Source organism: Ascaphus truei, chromosome 18, assembly GCF_040206685.1.
Source record: "Ascaphus truei isolate aAscTru1 chromosome 18, aAscTru1.hap1, whole genome shotgun sequence".
NCBI lineage: Eukaryota > Metazoa > Chordata > Amphibia > Anura > Ascaphidae > Ascaphus > Ascaphus truei.
In genome coordinates, this window is record NC_134500.1 from 12,743,678 (window position 1) to 12,762,130 (window position 18,453).

At 47.6% G+C, this 18,453-nt stretch overlaps 1 protein-coding gene across 1 annotated transcript in view; it reads left to right on the top strand.

Moving 5' to 3' along the window:
* The window catches only part of HOMER2 (homer scaffold protein 2), a 76,798-nt gene that overhangs the window by 26,766 nt on the left and 31,579 nt on the right, over nucleotides 1-18,453 (top strand). Inside the window, exon 3 of the mRNA XM_075575575.1 lies at nucleotides 18,137-18,268. Coding sequence (XP_075431690.1) covers nucleotides 18,137-18,268 — 132 coding nt within the window. The remainder of the gene's footprint in view (nucleotides 1-18,136; nucleotides 18,269-18,453) is intronic.

Sequence of the window (18,453 nt, forward strand, 5' to 3'; positions counted from 1 at the left end):
AATCCACTGACGGATTTGCTGAATCCGTGGATTGGATTCTACAAATCCGTACACGAGTTGTATCCAATGGCGGGTTCTGAGGAATCCGCGCGGATTAAAAGCGACCAAATCCGTGTGCGGATTTGACACCATCTCTATGGGAAACCAGTTGAGGAGCTCTGGGCTGGATGAAGAGAGAAGGATTTGTATGTGTTTCTGTTTGTTTCTAGTGTGTTTACACTTGCATATTGTGGTACTGCACTTGCATAATATTCAGAGATGTCACATATGAGCTTTTGAGACTTAAAAACATCCCTTCTTCAGGTGCCAAATCAAGAACATGTTTTTCTGTTCTATGGAAGAGACTTTTTATGGATTTTGTAAAATGTTCTTTGCAGTAGTGGAAATTGTTGGGAACTATTCAACGAGGTCTGCAATTGTAACGCCAAAAAAATCTTTGCAGTTCTGCCATTACAAGCTGCACCAGATACATCAAATAAAGATATCCTATTGATTTTAATGGAGTGTTTTTCTTTGCTACATATAATGCACTCACAAGCCCTTTATCCCCTGTACCCAATTTTCCAATTCTATCTGTCCATGAAATGTCTGTGAATTGACTGTATAACCCTGTTCTTTTAATGTAACCATGTATTGTTATAACTCTGTGCCCGGGACATACTTGAAAACGAGAGGTAACTCTCAATGTGTTACTTCCTGGTAAAACATTTTTATAAATAAATTAAAAAAAAGACGTCCTATCACCTATCTAATGGAGTCCGTAAATATCTCTTTCTCTCTTTCTCTCGCTCTCTTTCTCTCGCTCTCTTTCTCTCGCTCTCTTTCTCTCGCTCTCTTTCTCTCGCTCTCTTTCTCTTGCTCTCTTTCTCTAGCTCTCTTTCTCTCGCTCTCTCGCTCTCTCTCTTTCTTTTTCTATCTCTCTCTCTTTCTTTTTCTATCTCTCTCTCTTTCTTTTTCTATCTCTCTCTCTTTTTCTATCTCTCTCTCTCTCTCTCTCTCTCTCTCTCTCTCTCTCTCTCTCTCTCTCTCTCTCTCTCTATCTATCAATATATCTATATATCGCCTGCACCATTTATAAAAGTATAAACTGGATGGGCATCTCACAATGAGTGTGAACCTGTTGACACAGTATCTCCTATAGGTTGGTAAAAGACATTTTAAAGCCTTTTGCGGTGTTTCCTCTTTTATTTAATGGGACAGTCTGACTTGGCTCACAAACAATATCATTTTTTGTGAACAACTTAACTATGTAATTGGCTTCCTTTATACAAGTGACTGCGCATAAAGCAAACATGTGTCTGTTCCTTTGAAAAATGTTTTATTGTAGGAGACTTCAGAATGGAACAATATCTCAGTGGGAAGATGCAAGAGGCTCAAAACTGGGAAGAGAAAGGGGAAATAAAAGGGTGTAGGGTGAACAAACTAGGACAGGACCTTCACAGAAATAGGAGCATAGACTGAATGGTTTACCATTCACACTTAGATTGTAAGCTCTCCGGGCCAGGGATTTCCTTTCCTACTGAATACAAAAAAGATGGGGGAGCACAATGGTCGGAAACAGGCAGTGTTATATAACTAATAGTTACTTTTTTCTAAGGTGAAGCAAATGTAACCAGAGTAGGTGTGGTAGCTCAGGTGTCTAATGTCTAATTGGGAGGGTGGACACACATGAGTGTATGTGTGTTGGTGTAAAAGTGGAATAAAGGTATATAAGACTTACACGGCCTTGTGTAAGCCCAGTCGCATCAGAGTTTCTTTAGGAGTCCCGTGTGCTTCTGATGAGGCTTTTCTTCTTGCGATGCTGGTTTTTCTTCTTGTTTTGTAGTCCACTTCCTTCTTTGGTTCACAGTGCCGCTCCAGGGGAAATTTACTCTCGTGTAAACAAAAAGGAGGATAGAGTTAGCACATATAATTGTATACACGTCAATGAGGGGGGGGGGATGGTGTGTTTATAAACCACCACGATTTGTATTATATAATATAGTTTAGCACTCACACGGGCTAGTGTGAGTGTAATCCTATCTTGGTATCTTGTTCTAAAGAAGTTGCCCAAATCAATATCAGGTAATGAAAGGGTAGGGTATGAAGGTATTAATAATAAATATATCACAATACTCACACGGGCCAGTGTGAGTACACACTTCTAGCGGTATCTTGTTCTTTTGTTCCAGTAGTCACCGATGGTGAAGATGGGGTTTAACAAATAAAAGACACTAAGGCCGTGTAAGTCTTATATACCTTTATTCCACTTTTACACCAACACACATACACTCATGTGTGTCCACCCTCCCAATTAGACATTAGACACCTGAGCTACCACACCTACTCAGGTTACATTTGCTTCACCTTAGAAAAAAGTAACTATTAGTTATATAACACTGCCTGTTTCCGACCATTGTGCTCCCCCATCTTTTTTGTATTCATTAACTATAAGGGTCCTGGATAGATCCTGCTGGGGTTTCGAGTCACAAGAGGATACCACCCGAAAACCATTTACAGGCAGTATTACACCATTCTTTTTATACTTCTGCACATTAGATATAACAAAGAGAGATAGCGCCCGGGTACCTTCGCAAACAAACATTTCCTTTCCTACTGTCTGACTTTGTTGCGCTCATATTATTAGAATTCCCTGTACTGTATTGTGTTATGTATAGTGCTGAGTACACTGTGGGCGCTGTGCAAATATATTTACACACACACACACACACACACCTTGATTTATTAACACAAATATTGCGGTCCTTTTAAAAATGTCGATGGATTTTGGTAACCATAGAAATATTTTAACTGCAACCTTCCCCAGTAAATATAATCTAAAACATAACACAAGACGTGTCCTCCAGTACCAGGCTGTTGATTTTGTCTCCGCATGTGTAGCATGTTCCATCACCAGCAGATGATGTGTTGATGACTGGCTGAGGTACTGTGCTCGGCCAGTGGCATTTTGCTGTAGCATTGCTGCCTGCATGAAACACGGAGGTTAACGCACTCACTTTCTTTCTGATGTGCTTCAGCAGGCTTCCTGCATTTCACAAGGAAAGTGATTCACACATTTTGAGGAATGAGTCATCTCTCTCGGGGAGTTCATAATGACATTTGAATCCAGCTTAGCCTCCAATTTATAGTGCTGCATTTATCAGGGTGTTTCTATTACATTTGCAGCGCACCAAGAACCCTCAATCCTGTTATAAGAGTATTTTGCACATATATTGATGCAATCTTATAGAAGCGTTGGCTAACGGTTGTATGCTGGGGTTAGTTGGTGCAGACTCATTCTCTGTTGGTGCGTAACCCTTTATCCGAATAAGATATCGGTGACTTCTCCAAACCTTATGCACAATGTCCGTGTAGAACTCTCATTAAGTTACCACATCCCGTAAAATATCCTAATGTAGAAGGAAATGTTGTAGGGTTGTAGTAAATGGCCATTTGCACAGTGGATTTCACATATTCTTACAATGGCTGTGTACACCCGCGCTAATAATGTTTCGGCCTCTTAACTATTACCAAATAAATGTTCTAGTTTGCTTTCCTTGTATGACGCAAGTCTCTGCTATGATACATATGGCATTGCTTGCACCATCTTTTGCAGAGTTAAGACTATGAATATTAAAGCTGCAGACCAAGCAATATCCTACGTGTTTTTTTTTTGTTTTTTTAACCTGTTCTGTACTATGAGAAAATAATTGTAGCATTTTTGTTTGACTGTATTATAATATAACAATTTTTTTTTATAGTAACCATTTACAAAGTCACATCCCCTTCCTCTTCTGATACAGGCTCTGGCACCCCCCCCCCCCGCACTCTCTCTAGCATTGCAACAATTGTATCTAGTGACTGCCTGGTCACATGATCTTCCCCACAGAACTTTGCATCTTGGGTCCTCTTCTGCTGCACTGACAGTCATTTAGTGAACCCCCAAGCCGAATCTTCGCTGATCGATCACAGGAGAACGGATCGACCGGCAATTTAGCTAATTACTTATCATTGTGTGGATTGTATTGATGCACATATAAAAGGGGGGGAAATTGCTTTAAGACTATGAATACAGGCATACCCCGCATTAACGTACGCAATGGGACCGGAGCATGTATGTAAAGCGAAAATGTACTTAAAGTGAAGCACTCCCTTTTTCCCCACTTATCGATGCATGTACTGTACTGCAATCATCATATACGTGCATAACTGATGTAAATAACGCATTTGTAACAGGCTCTATAGTCTCCCCGCTTGCGCACAGCTTCGGTACAGGTAGGGAGCCGGTATTGCTGTTCAGGACGTGCTGACAGGCGCATGCGTGAGCTGCCGTTTGCCTATTGGGCGATATGTACTTACTCGCAAGTGTACTTACAGTGAGTGTCCTTAAACCGGGGTATGCCTGTATTAAGGGTTTCATTCATTGTTGTAGATCTGCGTGGATAGATCATTTGCATCTAATATTTCTCTTTTATTTTTTCACTCAAAGTTTTAAGTTTTTACAAGGGAGGGGTGAAGGGTAGAGGAAAATAAGGCCGTACCTATAGTGCCGTCATTGGAGACGGCGACACCGCGGGTGACGTCGGCGAAAGTTATGTTTCGCCGGGCGGCGGCGGCGCAGTATTCCGGCAATTTGATTTGTTAAAGGGCCGTCACGTGACGCGACGGCCCTTGAAAAATCAAAATTTGCCGGCTTCAGATGTTCGCGACAGCGGCGTCGCTCCATCGCTTGTTGCCGTCGCGCGCACTATAAGCGCACGCGGCGGCGGCGGAAATGTATTTGTTTTCAGGCGACGTCGCTTCGCCGTCGCCGGCACTATAAGCGCGCCCTAAGAGTGGGAAGAGAATGCAGTTCCATCACATAATGAGTTTACATCCAAGTAGAACGTTGTAATGTGTGTAATTCTGCCTCACAAATGGTTGTACATCATTGATCTCTCGGTAACCTTTTACCCACCCCTAACCTACAGGTTACCTGTGGATTCAGAGATCCCCATGCCCTGCACAATTATTTATTTGGTGGTGTGTTTCAGAAATTTAGTTTCTTTTTTTTCTGATGTCTAGAGATGGCCGAATCCGCCCAAATCAGTTTCCTGGCTTTTTTCGCTCGTGTTACCCCCAAAATCCGTTTCGCGGTGTAAAATCCGCAAACGGATTTGGGCGGTTTCAATCCAATCATCAAAATCCGCCATTGGATTCAACACGTGGACAGATCTGTAGAATCCAAACCGCGGGCGGCAGAATCCGCCGAGTCATAATAATAAAAAAATCCGCAAAACGCCCTTTTTGAGATTGATCCGCTGAATTCCCCCGGATCGGAACCGGACGATCTGCTGCAGATCCAAATTCACCCCGAAATGTGCCCATTTCTACTGATGACTTGCTGTTGTCCTAATGGCATAATATGAAAATGAGAGTTCAAACCCACTTGATCCCTTTCTTTTTGGTGCCAAATGGCATTAAAACACGAAGACGGACAGATCCCATTTCTTTCAGAACATATTCCAAGTGCATGTGAACCCTTGTCTTGTTTTATAAAGGACTAGCTGAGAGACCCGGCGTTGCCCGGGATGTAATTTTGGGGGGGGCGTACGACAGGGTTAGGCTTCCCCCCCCCCCTTGACAGCTAGGTGGGTGACTGAGTTGACTGAGTGTGTGGGTGACTGTGTGGGTGGGTGACACTTGACTGACTGGGTGGGTGGGTTGGTGACTGAGTGGGTGACTTTGGGTCGGTGACTGGGTGGGTGACTTTGGGTCGGTTTGACTTTGGGTCGGTGGATGGGTGACTTTGGGTCGGTGGGTGGGTGACTTTGGGTCGGTGGGTGGGTGACTTTGGGTCGGTGGGTGGGTGACTTTGGGTGGGTGGGTTGGTGACTTTGGGTGGGTGACTTTGGGTCGGTGGGTGGGTGACTTTGGGTTGGTTTGACTTTGGGTCGGTGGGTGGGTGACTTTGGGTCGGTGGGTGACTTTGGGTCGGTGGTTGGGTGGGTGAGTTGGGTCGGGGGGTGGATGACTTTGGGTCGGTGGGTGGGTGACTTTGGGTCGGTGGGTGGGTGACTTTGGGTCGGTGGGTGGGTGACTTTGGGTCGGTGGGTGGGTGGGTGACTCTGGGTTGGTGGGTGGGTGGGTGACTTTGGGTGGGTGGGTGACTTTGGGTCGGTGGGTGGGTCGGTGACTGGGTGACTTTTTCAGGGTCGGTGACTGGGTGGGTCAGTGACTGGGGTCGGTGACTGGGTGGGTCAGTGAGTGGGTAGGTGGGGTCGGTGAGTAGGTGGGTGTGGTCGGTGAGTGGGTGGGTGGGGTCAGTGACTGGGTGGGTGGTTTTGGGTGAGACTGGGTGGGTGAGTGTGAGACTGAATGGGTGGGTGAGTGTGAGACTGAATGGGTGGGTGAGTGTGAGACTGAATGGGTGGGTGAGTGTGAGACTGAATGGGTGGGTGAGTGTGAGACTGAATGGGTGGGTGAGTGTGAGACTGGGTGTGAGACTGGGTGTGAGAATGGGTGGGAGACTGAGTGGGTGGGAGACTGAGTGGGTGGGTCAGTGGGAGACTGACTGACTGGGTGGGTGAGTGGGTGACTGACTGACTGGGTGAGTGACTGACTGACTGGGTGAGTGACTGACTGACTGGGTGAGTGGGTGACTGACTGGGTGACTGACTGGGTGACTGACTGGGTGGGTGACTGACTGGGTGACTGACTGACTGACTGACTGGGTGGGTGACTGACTGGGTGACTGACTGACTGGGTGGGTGACTGACTGGGTGGGTGAGTGGGTGACTGGGTGGGTGACTGACTGGGTGGGTGACTGGGTGGGTGAGTGGGTGACTGGGTGGGTGGCTGACTGGGTGGGTGACTGACTGACTGACTGGGTGGGTGGGTGGCTGACTGGGTGGGTGACTGACTGACTGGGTGGGTGGGTGACTGACTGGGTGGGTGGGTGACTGACTCACTGACTGGGTGGGTGACTGACTGGGTGACTGACTGACTGACTGGGTGGGTGACTGACTGGGTGACTGACTGGGTGGGTGACTGACTGACTGGGTGGGTGACTGACTGGGTGACTGACTGACTGACTGGGTGGGTGACTGACTGGGTGACTGACTGACTGACTGGGTGGGTGACTGACTGGGTGACTGACTGACTGACTAGGTGGGTGACTGACTGACTGGGTGGGTGACTGACTGGGTGGGTGAGTGGGTGACTGGGTGGGTGACTGACTGGGTGGGTGAGTGGGTGACTGACTGGGTGGGTGACTGACTGGGTGGGTGAGTGGGTGACTGGGTGGGTGGGTGACTGACTGAGTGGGTGACTGGGTGGGTGGGTGACTGACTGGGTGGGTGGGTGAGTGGGTGATTGACTGACTGAATGGGTGGGTGACTGAGTGACTGGGTGGGTGACTGAGTGACTGGGTGGGTGACTGAGTGGGTGGGTGGGTGACTGAGTGACTGGGTGGGTGACTGGGTGGGTGACTTGGTGGGTGGGTGACTAACTGGGTGGGTGACTGACTTTGGGTGACTTGACTGGGTGGGTGACTGGGTGACTGGGTGGGTGGGTGACATTGGGTGGGTGACTGGGTGGGTGACTTGACTGAGTGAGTTTTTGGGTGACTAAGTGAGTGGGTGGGTGGGTTACTGAGTGGGTGGGTGACTGAGTGGGTGGGTGGGTGAAAGTGACTGGGTGGGTGACTGGGTGGGTGACTGGGTGGGTGGGTGAGTGACTGGGTGGGTGGGTGACTGAGTGGGTGGGTGGGTGAAAGTGACTGGGTGGGTGGGTGACTGGGTGGGTGGGTGACTGGGTGGGTGGGTGGGTGGGTGAAAGTGACTGGGTGGGTGACTGGGTGGGTGGGTGACTGGGTGGGTGGGTGAAAGTGACTGGGTGGGTGACTGGGTGGGTGGGTGACTGGGTGGGTGACTGAGTGGGTGGGTGACTGAGTGGGTGGGTGGGTGAAAGTGACTGGGTGGGTGGGTGGGTGACTGAGTGGGTGGGTGACTGAGTGGGTGGGTGACTGGGTGACAGTGCGTGGGTGGGAGACGGTGGGTGACTTACCTTGACCCCGTGGCATCTGGCTGGGGCAGGAGGTGAGTTCGGGAAGCTGGGGGGGCAAGAGTGTCAGGAGACCTGCGCCGCGCTTCCCCTGTGTCCGGGAGCCGACGCACGTGAGGGGGAGTCCCGCGCCGTGCTTCCCCTCTCCGGTAGCGGCGCACGTGATGGGGAGTCTCGCGCCGCGCTTCCACTCTCCGGTAGCGGCGCACGTGAGGGGGAGTCCCGCGCCGCGCTTCCCCTCTCCGGTAGCGGCGCACGTGAGGGGGAGTCCCGCGCCGCGCTTCCCCTCTCCGGTAGCGGCACACGTGAGGGGGAGTCCCGCGCCGCGCTTCCCCTCTCCGGTAGCGGCGCACGTGAGGGGGAGAGCAAAAGGCCCGGGCCGCGCTTCCACTCTCCGGTAGCGGCGCACGTGAGGGGGAGTCCCGCGCCGTGCTTCCCCTCTCCGGTAGCGGCGCACGTGATGGGGAGTCTCGCGCCGCGCTTCCACTCTCCGGTAGCGGTGCACGTGAGGGGGAGTCCCGCGCCGCGCTTCCCCTCTCCGGTAGCGGCGCACGTGAGGGGGAGTCCCGCGCCGCGCTTCCCCTCTCCGGTAGCGGCGCACGTGAGGGGGAGAGCAAAAGGCCCGGGCCGCGCTTCCACTCTCCGGTAGCGGCGCACGTGAGGGGGAGTCCCGCGCCGCGCTTCCCCTCTCCGGTAGCGGCGCACGTGAGGGGGAGTCCCGCGCCGCGCTTCCCCTCTCCGGTAGCGGCGCACGTGAGGGGGAGAGCAGGAGGCCCGGCCCGCGCTTCCCCTCTCCGGTAGCGGCGCACGTGAGGGGGGAGAGCAAAAGGCCCGGGCCGCGCTTCCCCTCTACGGTAGCGGCGCACGTGAGGGGGAGAGCAGGAGGCCCGGGCCGCGCTTCCTTCTCCGGTAGCGGCGCACGTGAGGGGGAGAGCAGGAAGCCCGGCCCGCGCTTCCCCTCTCCGGTAGCGGCGCACGTGAGGGGGAGAGCAGGAGGCCTGGGCCGCGCCGCGAGGGGGGAGGAGCCTGGAGTTTGCTGCTGAGCAGGAGGGCCGCGGCGCACGGTGAGGGTGATGGTGCGGCTGGGGATGTTGCGGAGCGTGGGGATTTGGGTGAGGTGGGGGGAGAGAGTGAGGGGCACCGGGAGAGGAGGGGGGTGTGTGTGTGGAAGGTGAGCTGCGGTCCAACTGACGGGGGAGAGTGAGGGTGTGTGTGTGAGGGGGGGGTGTGTGTGTGTGTGTGTGTGTGTGTGTGTGAGGGGGGGGGGGTGTGTGAGGGGGGGGTGTGTGAGGGGGGTGTGTGTGTGTGTGTGTGTGTGTTTTTGCCCGTCACTCTGCCTCAGGCCAATGAGAGGTGCGGGGGCGGGCAGGCCAAGGGACCAATGAGATTGCCGCTAGGGACGCAGACATACAGTGCTTTCAGAAATATATAGTAGATAATTGGGCTGGAATTGTATTGAGCAGTTGTAGTGCGAAGATTCGCACACTTCTTTCTGTTCACTTTAGTTGAATGTATTGTTTAGCATTCTTTTTTTTTTTATACCCCCTCACCGTGAGCGTGCTCATTACCCAACCCATCCCGCGAGGCGTACAGCTGCCCACACTCGCACTGTTTTTTTCTTGTTTTTATTCCCTGCAGCTTACAAATTACATTTTCACTTCATGTACATGTACCGTGAGGCTCCAAAATAAATTGCTGATCTTAGAGTCATTAAAACAAAAAAAAACCACAGCCCCAAGTGTATTGTTCTTTAAAAATAAATAAATGTGTGTGTTTGTGTTGTCCTGCTTTGCATGGTCCCTATATTATAAATCAGGGGCAGATATGGATTAGACTACTCGGTTATAGGAAAAGGATTCCTTGGCAACAAATCATGAGGCCTGTAATTGGCATCATCACTCTTGGGAGTTGGGTTATCAAGGCAATTTTTTGAGCAAAATTGAGACTCATTGAGCATCATTTTCAAAATGTTCCTCATCGTGTGTAATGTATCAAGGTCATTTGCCCTAATTATGGCTCACAACAGCTCGTGGCTTTGTGAGTCGCTGGGAAGGAGTTACATGATGCATCAAACTGTACATCTGTGTGTCACTTTTTTCCTCCTATTTTCTATGTTGAGGCCCGTGGTCCATTAATAGGGGGCGCAGTGCGCTGCACAGCTTCAAGGGGCCTGGTTCCTTGGTTGTCCTGTGGTAGGCCTCTGTCTTTTGGGGAGAGGGGTGGGGGGTTGGGGGCCCCCAAAATATGTACCTGGGACTGCTATTCCTTATTTCCGCGTAGGTCTGATGTGGCATAAACCTCCTAGTTTAGCAAATCTGAACCAGATGTAAGAAACCTGAACAGGTGTGTTATACAGGGTGTGTTATACAGGGTGTGTTATACAGGGTGCGGCTCGGACTAGAGAGTGGCGCAGTGTACCAAAAAAAATGTCCTGTGCATTGATACAGGCATCTTTTATATTGGTAGCAGAGTCTGTAAAGAGCTAGATCAGTCTTCAAAGTGCAGTTCTAGTTGTATCCCATTGTATATCGTTCTTATGCAGCCACAAGGTCTGTACCATGAGAGCTAAAAATAAGATCTTAATTACCTCTAGGTGCAGCAGCTGAAGATGATTCTGCTAACCAGCAAATCATCCCTCAAGCAGCATTTGAATGCAGAGATGTTAGAGACGCAGTTTATGACACTAGCCTAGCTTTAGGTAAAGACTTTCCGTAAGGAAGTATTATAAAATGTTACCAGGGGCGCACAATCTTGAGATTAAGACGACATACATGTGAAATTTGCTGACTGCTCTAATTTTGCTGTTGCTTTTGCTCTGTTGTGGATCCTGTAGTCTGTTTAGGAGATTATATAATCCATGTCAATAATTTGTATTTCTCGTTGATATGGAAGAAGGCGTATCGTTGCTGGTAAGGTGCTTGCCTCTGTAGTTGGATACATTGAGTCCCATCTCCCATCAATCCACCTCACTATTCCTCATATGCTGCTAAACTATACAGTGTAAGCTCTGCTACTATTGCCGTGTGAATTCTGTCAGCACCATTTATATTTGTAAAATGAAATATAAATGTAATTGGTTATTGTAAATGTATCAGCCCGGAGACGCGTCATTTGTAGTATAAATATCTTCGACAGTGGTAATGTCACTGCCTTTGAAGCTCTTCGTGCGACCTTGGGAATGTCACTGCCTTTTGACCTTGGGAATGTCACTTTTTATCTCTGTGCTGAACTTATTGTGCCTGCAGAATTCTAAGTATAGTGCTTTGTACACTGTCAGCAATATATAAGAAAAAGTGTGTGTTCAGTATGTGTGTTCCTTCACCATTTAAATGGTTTTATTTTTAGAAAAGGCAAATGCTTCAGTTTCTACCGAGGAAAGGTTTCATTACAAACAGAATTGTTGACACTGATTACATGACAGAATATACCAGCAAAGTAATCTTCAGATCAGATCACGTCACCTATATTTGAATGTTAAGACTCCATGAGCTATCAGACATGCTGCTATCTTCATGAAGTATCGTTGACAGATATTTATAATGTTAATGTTCTTGTTGAGATATTGTATTGTATTGTATTGTCTTGTATGTCTTTATTTATATAGCGCCATTAATGATGGCCTTTTATGATACACTAATAAAAATGGGTTGTGGAGTGTATTGATGATGATGATAATAATAATAATAAATGCGCCAAACGTGAATCGCCCTTTTTGAGATTGATCCGCTGAAATCCATGGACCAAAGGAACTGGCCAATCCGCTGTAGATCCAAATTCGCCAAACAAAATTCCCCATCTCTAGGGTTAAGCACAAATGAAGAGTTAAATATGGTGTTTGACAACAGTCTACAAGTAAATAAATGCGATCTCGAAGATAAAAAGGCATACAGGGCCATATTAACGAAAACACCATCCACCATGAGTCGCATCCAAGTAACTGTGCTTGCCACAAGCAACTCTGTTTGGCCTGACTTGGCCTTCTAGTGCCTTGTCCTTTTTCTCCTAAGTTCCTGGCAGACTTCGCCTTTGCCGCGCTGAAGCAGCTACACTGTTCCACAGTGTTTCCTGTGGCATGTCTGCTCTTCTCCTGCATCCTAAGGCCTTCCTGCTCAGTTGCCCCGTTGCTACTCTCCTAGTTCCTGGCAAACTTCGCCTTCACCGTGCTGAAGCGTCTACACTGGTCCTCAGTGCTTCCTGTGGCATGTCTGCACTCCTGCTTTTCCCATGGTCTTCCTTCCACCATGTTCCTGTTCCCTGTTCCTGTACCCACTGCGCTGCAGCACCTACGCGGAAGCGTCTTTGCTGAAGTTTTTCCTGTTACCACATTTTTTCCTGTGACCTCAACCTTCGCTCCTGTGCCTCCTACCTTGACCCAGGCTTGCCTATGGACTATTCAGCCTTCTCCAGTCCAGACCCGACTACGGACTATGCAACCCGGACCCGGCTTCGTGGTCTAAGGTCGGTGTTTTCACGTCCCCACCTCAGCCCCGCGGTCCGGTCCAGGTTTGTGGTGAGCATAAGCGTTACATTTAGAAGGTTAGAGCTTGCAGACTATTGTTCACATGTGATCATATCTTGTCCATGGGGACAACAAGCTGGTAATTACAGCTCAGTTGCCAAAGATTGTGCCAGTCACCTAGCCAACCTTCTCCCATGCTTCTGTTGGGATTGGTAGCATGAAGTAAACAATTTATCGAATTTGCTTCAAGACGAAACACATTCTATAAGAAGGACATTTAAAGTACATGCAGCATTAAGGGTCTAACGTTTTTTTTTATTTTTTTTATGCATTTTACACCTTTTTGTTGAAGACAGACAACCCCGAGTCTCGGGCTAGTCATTTATATTTTTATTTTTTATGGAAGCTTACTTTGGAAGGTATTTTATGTTTATAGTGTTGCTGATCCTTCACTGCTTACTGGGGAACCTCCTGGTTTTGCTTGGCTGGTAACACACAAAGCTATCACAAGACTGGAAGTATTTAGGTCATTGTCTGCCATCTTTTTCAATCCCTGGTTGCCAATAATCTCACACAGTTGTTAGTGAGAAGGTGATATTGAAATTGTGATAAAGACCATTGTAGGACTCTCAATGGACTTCTTTATGAAAGTGTGTGTATGTGTGTGTGTGTGTGTCTGTGTCATCATAAAGGCTTAGTGTGCCTACCCCATACAAATGGGGACTACACCGTTTTTGTGGAAGTAAAAACAAGGTCACAGCTTCATTTTAAAATGTTGTTAAATAAAGCAATCAGCCAGCCCGCTAGTCCCAGGTGACCCCATACGTCCTGCAAGTAGCATGGTGGGAGACCCTTGCACCACCTCCGTCTCGTCTCACACCGCTATAATATAGCCGGAAACCCTTACGCTCCACCCCGCTGGTCTAACTCCGCCCTGCTGAGTGCTCCACGCTCAGTCCCCCCTTTGGCTGGCTGGGCCTAGATACCTAAATTGGAGCCTAGCCTCCCAAGACTTGGGCAGGGGTACAGCCTGGCCGCTATTCGCGGTGCTATACTATGGGGCCCGACCGCATAAATTGCTGGCCTCCATTCTTGGCGTTTCCCGGCAACCTTAGGCTGGCTGGCCTGAGGGTTCCGCTGAAGCTGTGACGATGGATCTGGTGACATAAACAAGAGATGTGGTTAGGTATAACATAGCAAATGACAGGGATGGGAGGGTGGGAAAAGAAACAATTGGTTGTCTTCAGGACGGGGTGCAGGGTATTTAAGCCCCAAACCCCATCCCCTTTCCCCCCTAACGTATCTATCTGTCAGCTCCCTGCCCCCCTTCTCTGTTGGCACAAGCTCCAATATTTAAATTACCTCGTGGGAAGGGGGGAGCCAACCCAGTATAATTCTGGAAGCGCTTCAGCCCTTGTGGGGGCGACGGCCCCATTCTGGGGTCTCTGGCTTGTTTCCGGGTTTTTTTCTCTCTCCAGTAGCACAAAGGAGAAATCCAAGTGGGCGATTTTATTTTGGAATTTAAAAAAAAAAAAAAAAAAGTAATAAGAATGAAAAAAAAAAACTCCATAGGATTGAAGCAGGGGGTATCAGGAGTTGAACCCCATTAATATAAATTCTGGGGTCCCCCTCCTTCCCTAGATACTTGCCTCCGTAGGGGGTGCCGTTATGTCGCTGCTTTTTAAAACACCAGCGTCACGTGGGCCAATAGGAAGCCACCCCGGATGACATCACGGCTTCCTATTGGCCCGCAGGGTGTGAGAGCTTTGAAACTCCGCCTTTACATGATCCCAGCTATCCGAGAACACCCTACAGAGGGGAAGTATCTCTGGAAGCACGGGGTCTCCGGAGCTGTAATTAATGGGGTTTGGCTCCGGAGATCCCTTGCTTGGACTGCCACTTTAACATAAATAGCTATGTTGGCACTTGTTCAATAATAACACTACAATGCGTTTATTGACCTCTCACGAAATGGAAGTGACACCTCACTGTGACTGCTGACTGAAGAATGTCATGGATCTGTGACTGACACGCATGTCATTCTGTAACATACTCTTGTTGATATGAATACACTGTACAATAAAAGCATTTTTGTGGTATAAATCCTACAACAAAAACAAAAAAATGTGTGTCGCTCCTTTTAAGTTTAGTCGGACACACGTATATGTACACCTATAGACACGCGTATATGTATACGAATAGACATGCGTATATGTATACATATAGACACGCTTATACATGTGCGTATAGACGCGCGTATACGCACATGGCACACTAGGTCTTGTGATAAAAATATAAAAGCTTTATTAACAAAAGTCAATGTTTCGGCTCTCAACGGAGCCTTGAACAATCTCTTTAGTGAGAGACGAAATGTTAGTTAAACTTTTCTTTCTTTTTATCACAAGACTTGGTGTGCCTGCTTCTTTTCCCCCTCTATAATCTATCTATATATATAATGGAATGCTTGTGGTGCTCAATAATATCATAAGGGAGTGAACAGACGTCCTCAGAGATGATGGCAAGATTAGAGGTACTGTATGGTGAAGAGATGGGCAAAGGAAAGAAAAGGTGTGTGTGTTTCTATATCCTGCAGTTTGAAGAAGATATGTGTAATTATATGATATAGATATCTATAGCTCAGACACACAGATTCCAGGCTAAATTACCTCTATATTCTTACGTGGCTCCAGCTGACATGAAACAGGCAGCCTTGTAACATTGACTCAACTGAGCAAAAGTGTGTATTATTACGCCAACATTTTCACTCCTGTTCCCCACAATAGAGGAGTCACAATATAATTTGTATTGAGTCATGTATGCAGACTTCATCATCCCTCGATGACAAGGCTCACGGAATATGAAGAAATAGAAGTATATTATACGGTATTCCCAGCAGTGAGAAGCGTGGCGCCTATCTTATTTTAGTCTGTGAGTTTTAAATTATTCACATTTCGCGGTTCGAAACAATATATTTGCTATTCTGTACATAGTGTACTTCCTGGCATTACTCAGACACAGACAACACGCTTAATTTGCATGTTATATGATCAGTTTTAAGAACGCACAAGAAATATAATTATACTGTTCTGTACTTGTCTTGCAACAAGAAAAAAAGTTTTTTTTTAAATGTGGTTTGTGATGTCACCGGCATTGACTGGGGCATTAGTTGTATTTTTTTGTTTTTGTTTGTGCAAATAGGGTGCCAGGCGGCTTCTCCAAAAATACTGGGCACAATGGTGAAAGGTGTGACGCGCTCGAGACAGGCACACACATGCTCAAAACACACACATACACCTCTCCACTCCATGCTGTTTCCTCCTCTCCTTAGCCCCACCCCCAGACTCCCGACACCTCCTCCTGATTGGCTACTTCTAATGCAGCCAATCAGGATGGAGGAAGCTGCCCAGCCCCCTAGCAACAGCCCTGCTCTGGGAAATCCCGTGGTGCCATCCCCCCGGCCCCCCCCCCCCCATGCCAGTCTGGTCACTATCACAAGAGAGATAATACCGGACACACACATGTCCAGTATTACCTCCTTTTTTTTTTTTTTTTAACTGGACAGTGTTTCCAAATACAGGACAGTTCAGTTCAATACTGGACACCTGGCAACCTGAATACAGTGCAAAGCTTCCATCTTAAGGCTGCGTTTATAGTGACTGCGACGCGTCGTTGCGTCAAAACAAATGCATTGCCGCCACCGTCGTGCACTTATAGTAAGCGCGATGCGCCGGCTTGGTCGCGATCGCTGGAAGTCGTCTCAATTTGATTTTTCCAGCGACCGCAGCCTGACGTCACCGTCACAATAAGTGTAGCCTTAGTTTGTTGTGCCTGAGCTACAGGGAGACAAAGTGACTTGTCCATGGTCACACAGACCTGACATCAGGGTGTGAATCGGATTTCCCCACTTCACTTCAAAGGCCGTAGCGCACTACTTTGCCTGTTCATTAACCAGCGAAAAGGTCATCGATTGAACACAAGTCGTAACCTGTGAGGCTTGTAAAAGCTGCGCATTCTGAATCATTTATAAAGCGGGCAGGTCGGCTTCTAGACGCGTTTCAACTAGCTGATAATTAGGTGGATAAATAACCGTTTGTAGGTCATTTTGAAGGGTGCGTGCGTATTTGACATGATGATATTAAATATGTCCGCGGGGCATTCAGTAAACTTAAGAAGGTACAATCTCTTTACAAAATATATCATCACCTGTTTCATAAAGAGATTTACATAGGCAGGGTTTAATGATGATTATAATAAGTGTTCTGTCTTGTGTCATTACCTTGTACCATTTGTACAAGTTACAGCTGAAATGCACGAATAGCAGGATAACTATTTGTTATAGCTGTACTGTGCCTTTTTTTTAAATATTCCTTTTTTGATGAAGATTTATTCTTGGTAAACACTAATACAGTGTACGTACTGGAAATAGATTTCGCTTTCGACAGAGGCGACCTTTTCAAGCTTGTTATCCCGAAAAAGGTCAATTCGCTTGTACACTAAATTCAGCGCCGTGGTTGATTTTCTGAACTTAATATCAATCAAACGCCTTCATTTAGAGGCATATGTGAGTCCCGAAAAATGTAATACTCTTGGCTTGTACAACAAATGGGAGATACATTTTAACAACATTTCATGCGCTTTCTAACAAGTTGGATATGATGCATTTTATTGGTGCATAAGTAGGGACAACGGCACTTTGAAACGGCCTGCTAAATCCTACTATTCCACCATATATCAGGGGTTTTTAGCTGGCGTTCCATGAAGGGCCTTGCTGTGGCGGTTGGACTCTCTCCTTAGCTGCTCCTACGTTCATACTTGTTGCTTACACGGCTCCATACAGTTTTTCACACTGAAATTCACTTGCAAGTTAAAGGAGCGGTGACTGTTTCATAAAATAAAAATGCGTTTCCCCTCCGGTTTGAAGCAGGGGGGTCTCCGGAACTGGATCATGTTAATTTACGCTCCCGGGACCCCCCTGCTTCTCGAGATACTTACAAGTAAAGGTAATCCCGTTTTAAAGCGCCCTGTGTCACGGAAACCAACAGAAAGCCGCAAAGGGACGACATCCCGGCTTCCTAACGCGAGAGCGCCATATTGGGTGTCCAGCCAGCGCTGCTAGTGGCAGCACCTTCTCTGGTCTGTATCTCGGAAGGCGGGGGGTCCCCGGAGCTGAAATTAAAGCGGTTAAGCCCCATAAAACCCCTACTTCCCACCTAGTAAAAATGAAAACCAAACAAGAGGCGCTGCTGTAAGGTAAAGTAACTATATATGGTGCACTACAGATGTTCTAAATGTTTGCAAAATATTGAAATAAAATAGTTTTTTGTCTTTAAATGTATCCAATTTTACATTACAATAAGCTTGTGGCCCGTGTATCGTAAATGTTTTCTGATCGGACCCCTTTGGAGAACTAGTTGAAGAGTCGGCCATTTAACCACACTTAGGATGCACTACACCGGGTATTTAAAACACGTGTGTGTACTTGATGTACATCCATGCTGATATTGTATGTGCCATCCGGGGATGAGTTCTGTTACAGGCAGCATGGATGACTATATTTGTTAACCAATATAAATAATATGTAGTCGTGACATTTAATGTTTCCTTTTGATATATCCTTTCTACACATAATGATCTGTCATTCTGTTTTTTTTTCAGGTGATCATAAATAGCACAATCACACCCAATATGACTTTTACAAAGACTTCCCAGAAGTTCGGGCAGTGGGCGGACAGTAGAGCAAATACCGTTTTTGGCTTGGGATTTGCCTCGGAACAGCAGCTATCCAAGGTAAGGCGGGTATTGGATAAACTCTAAGCCTGGCACACGTGTGGCCTTCGTTAGGATAAATGGTGTATTCCAGGGACACACAAACTCTTCTCCCTGTGCCCCCCTGCCTGCTCTCACGCCCTGCTCGCGCCCCCCACCTACTCTGCTCCGGCGTCAAATGACGCGTGGCGTCATGTGAAGTCAAG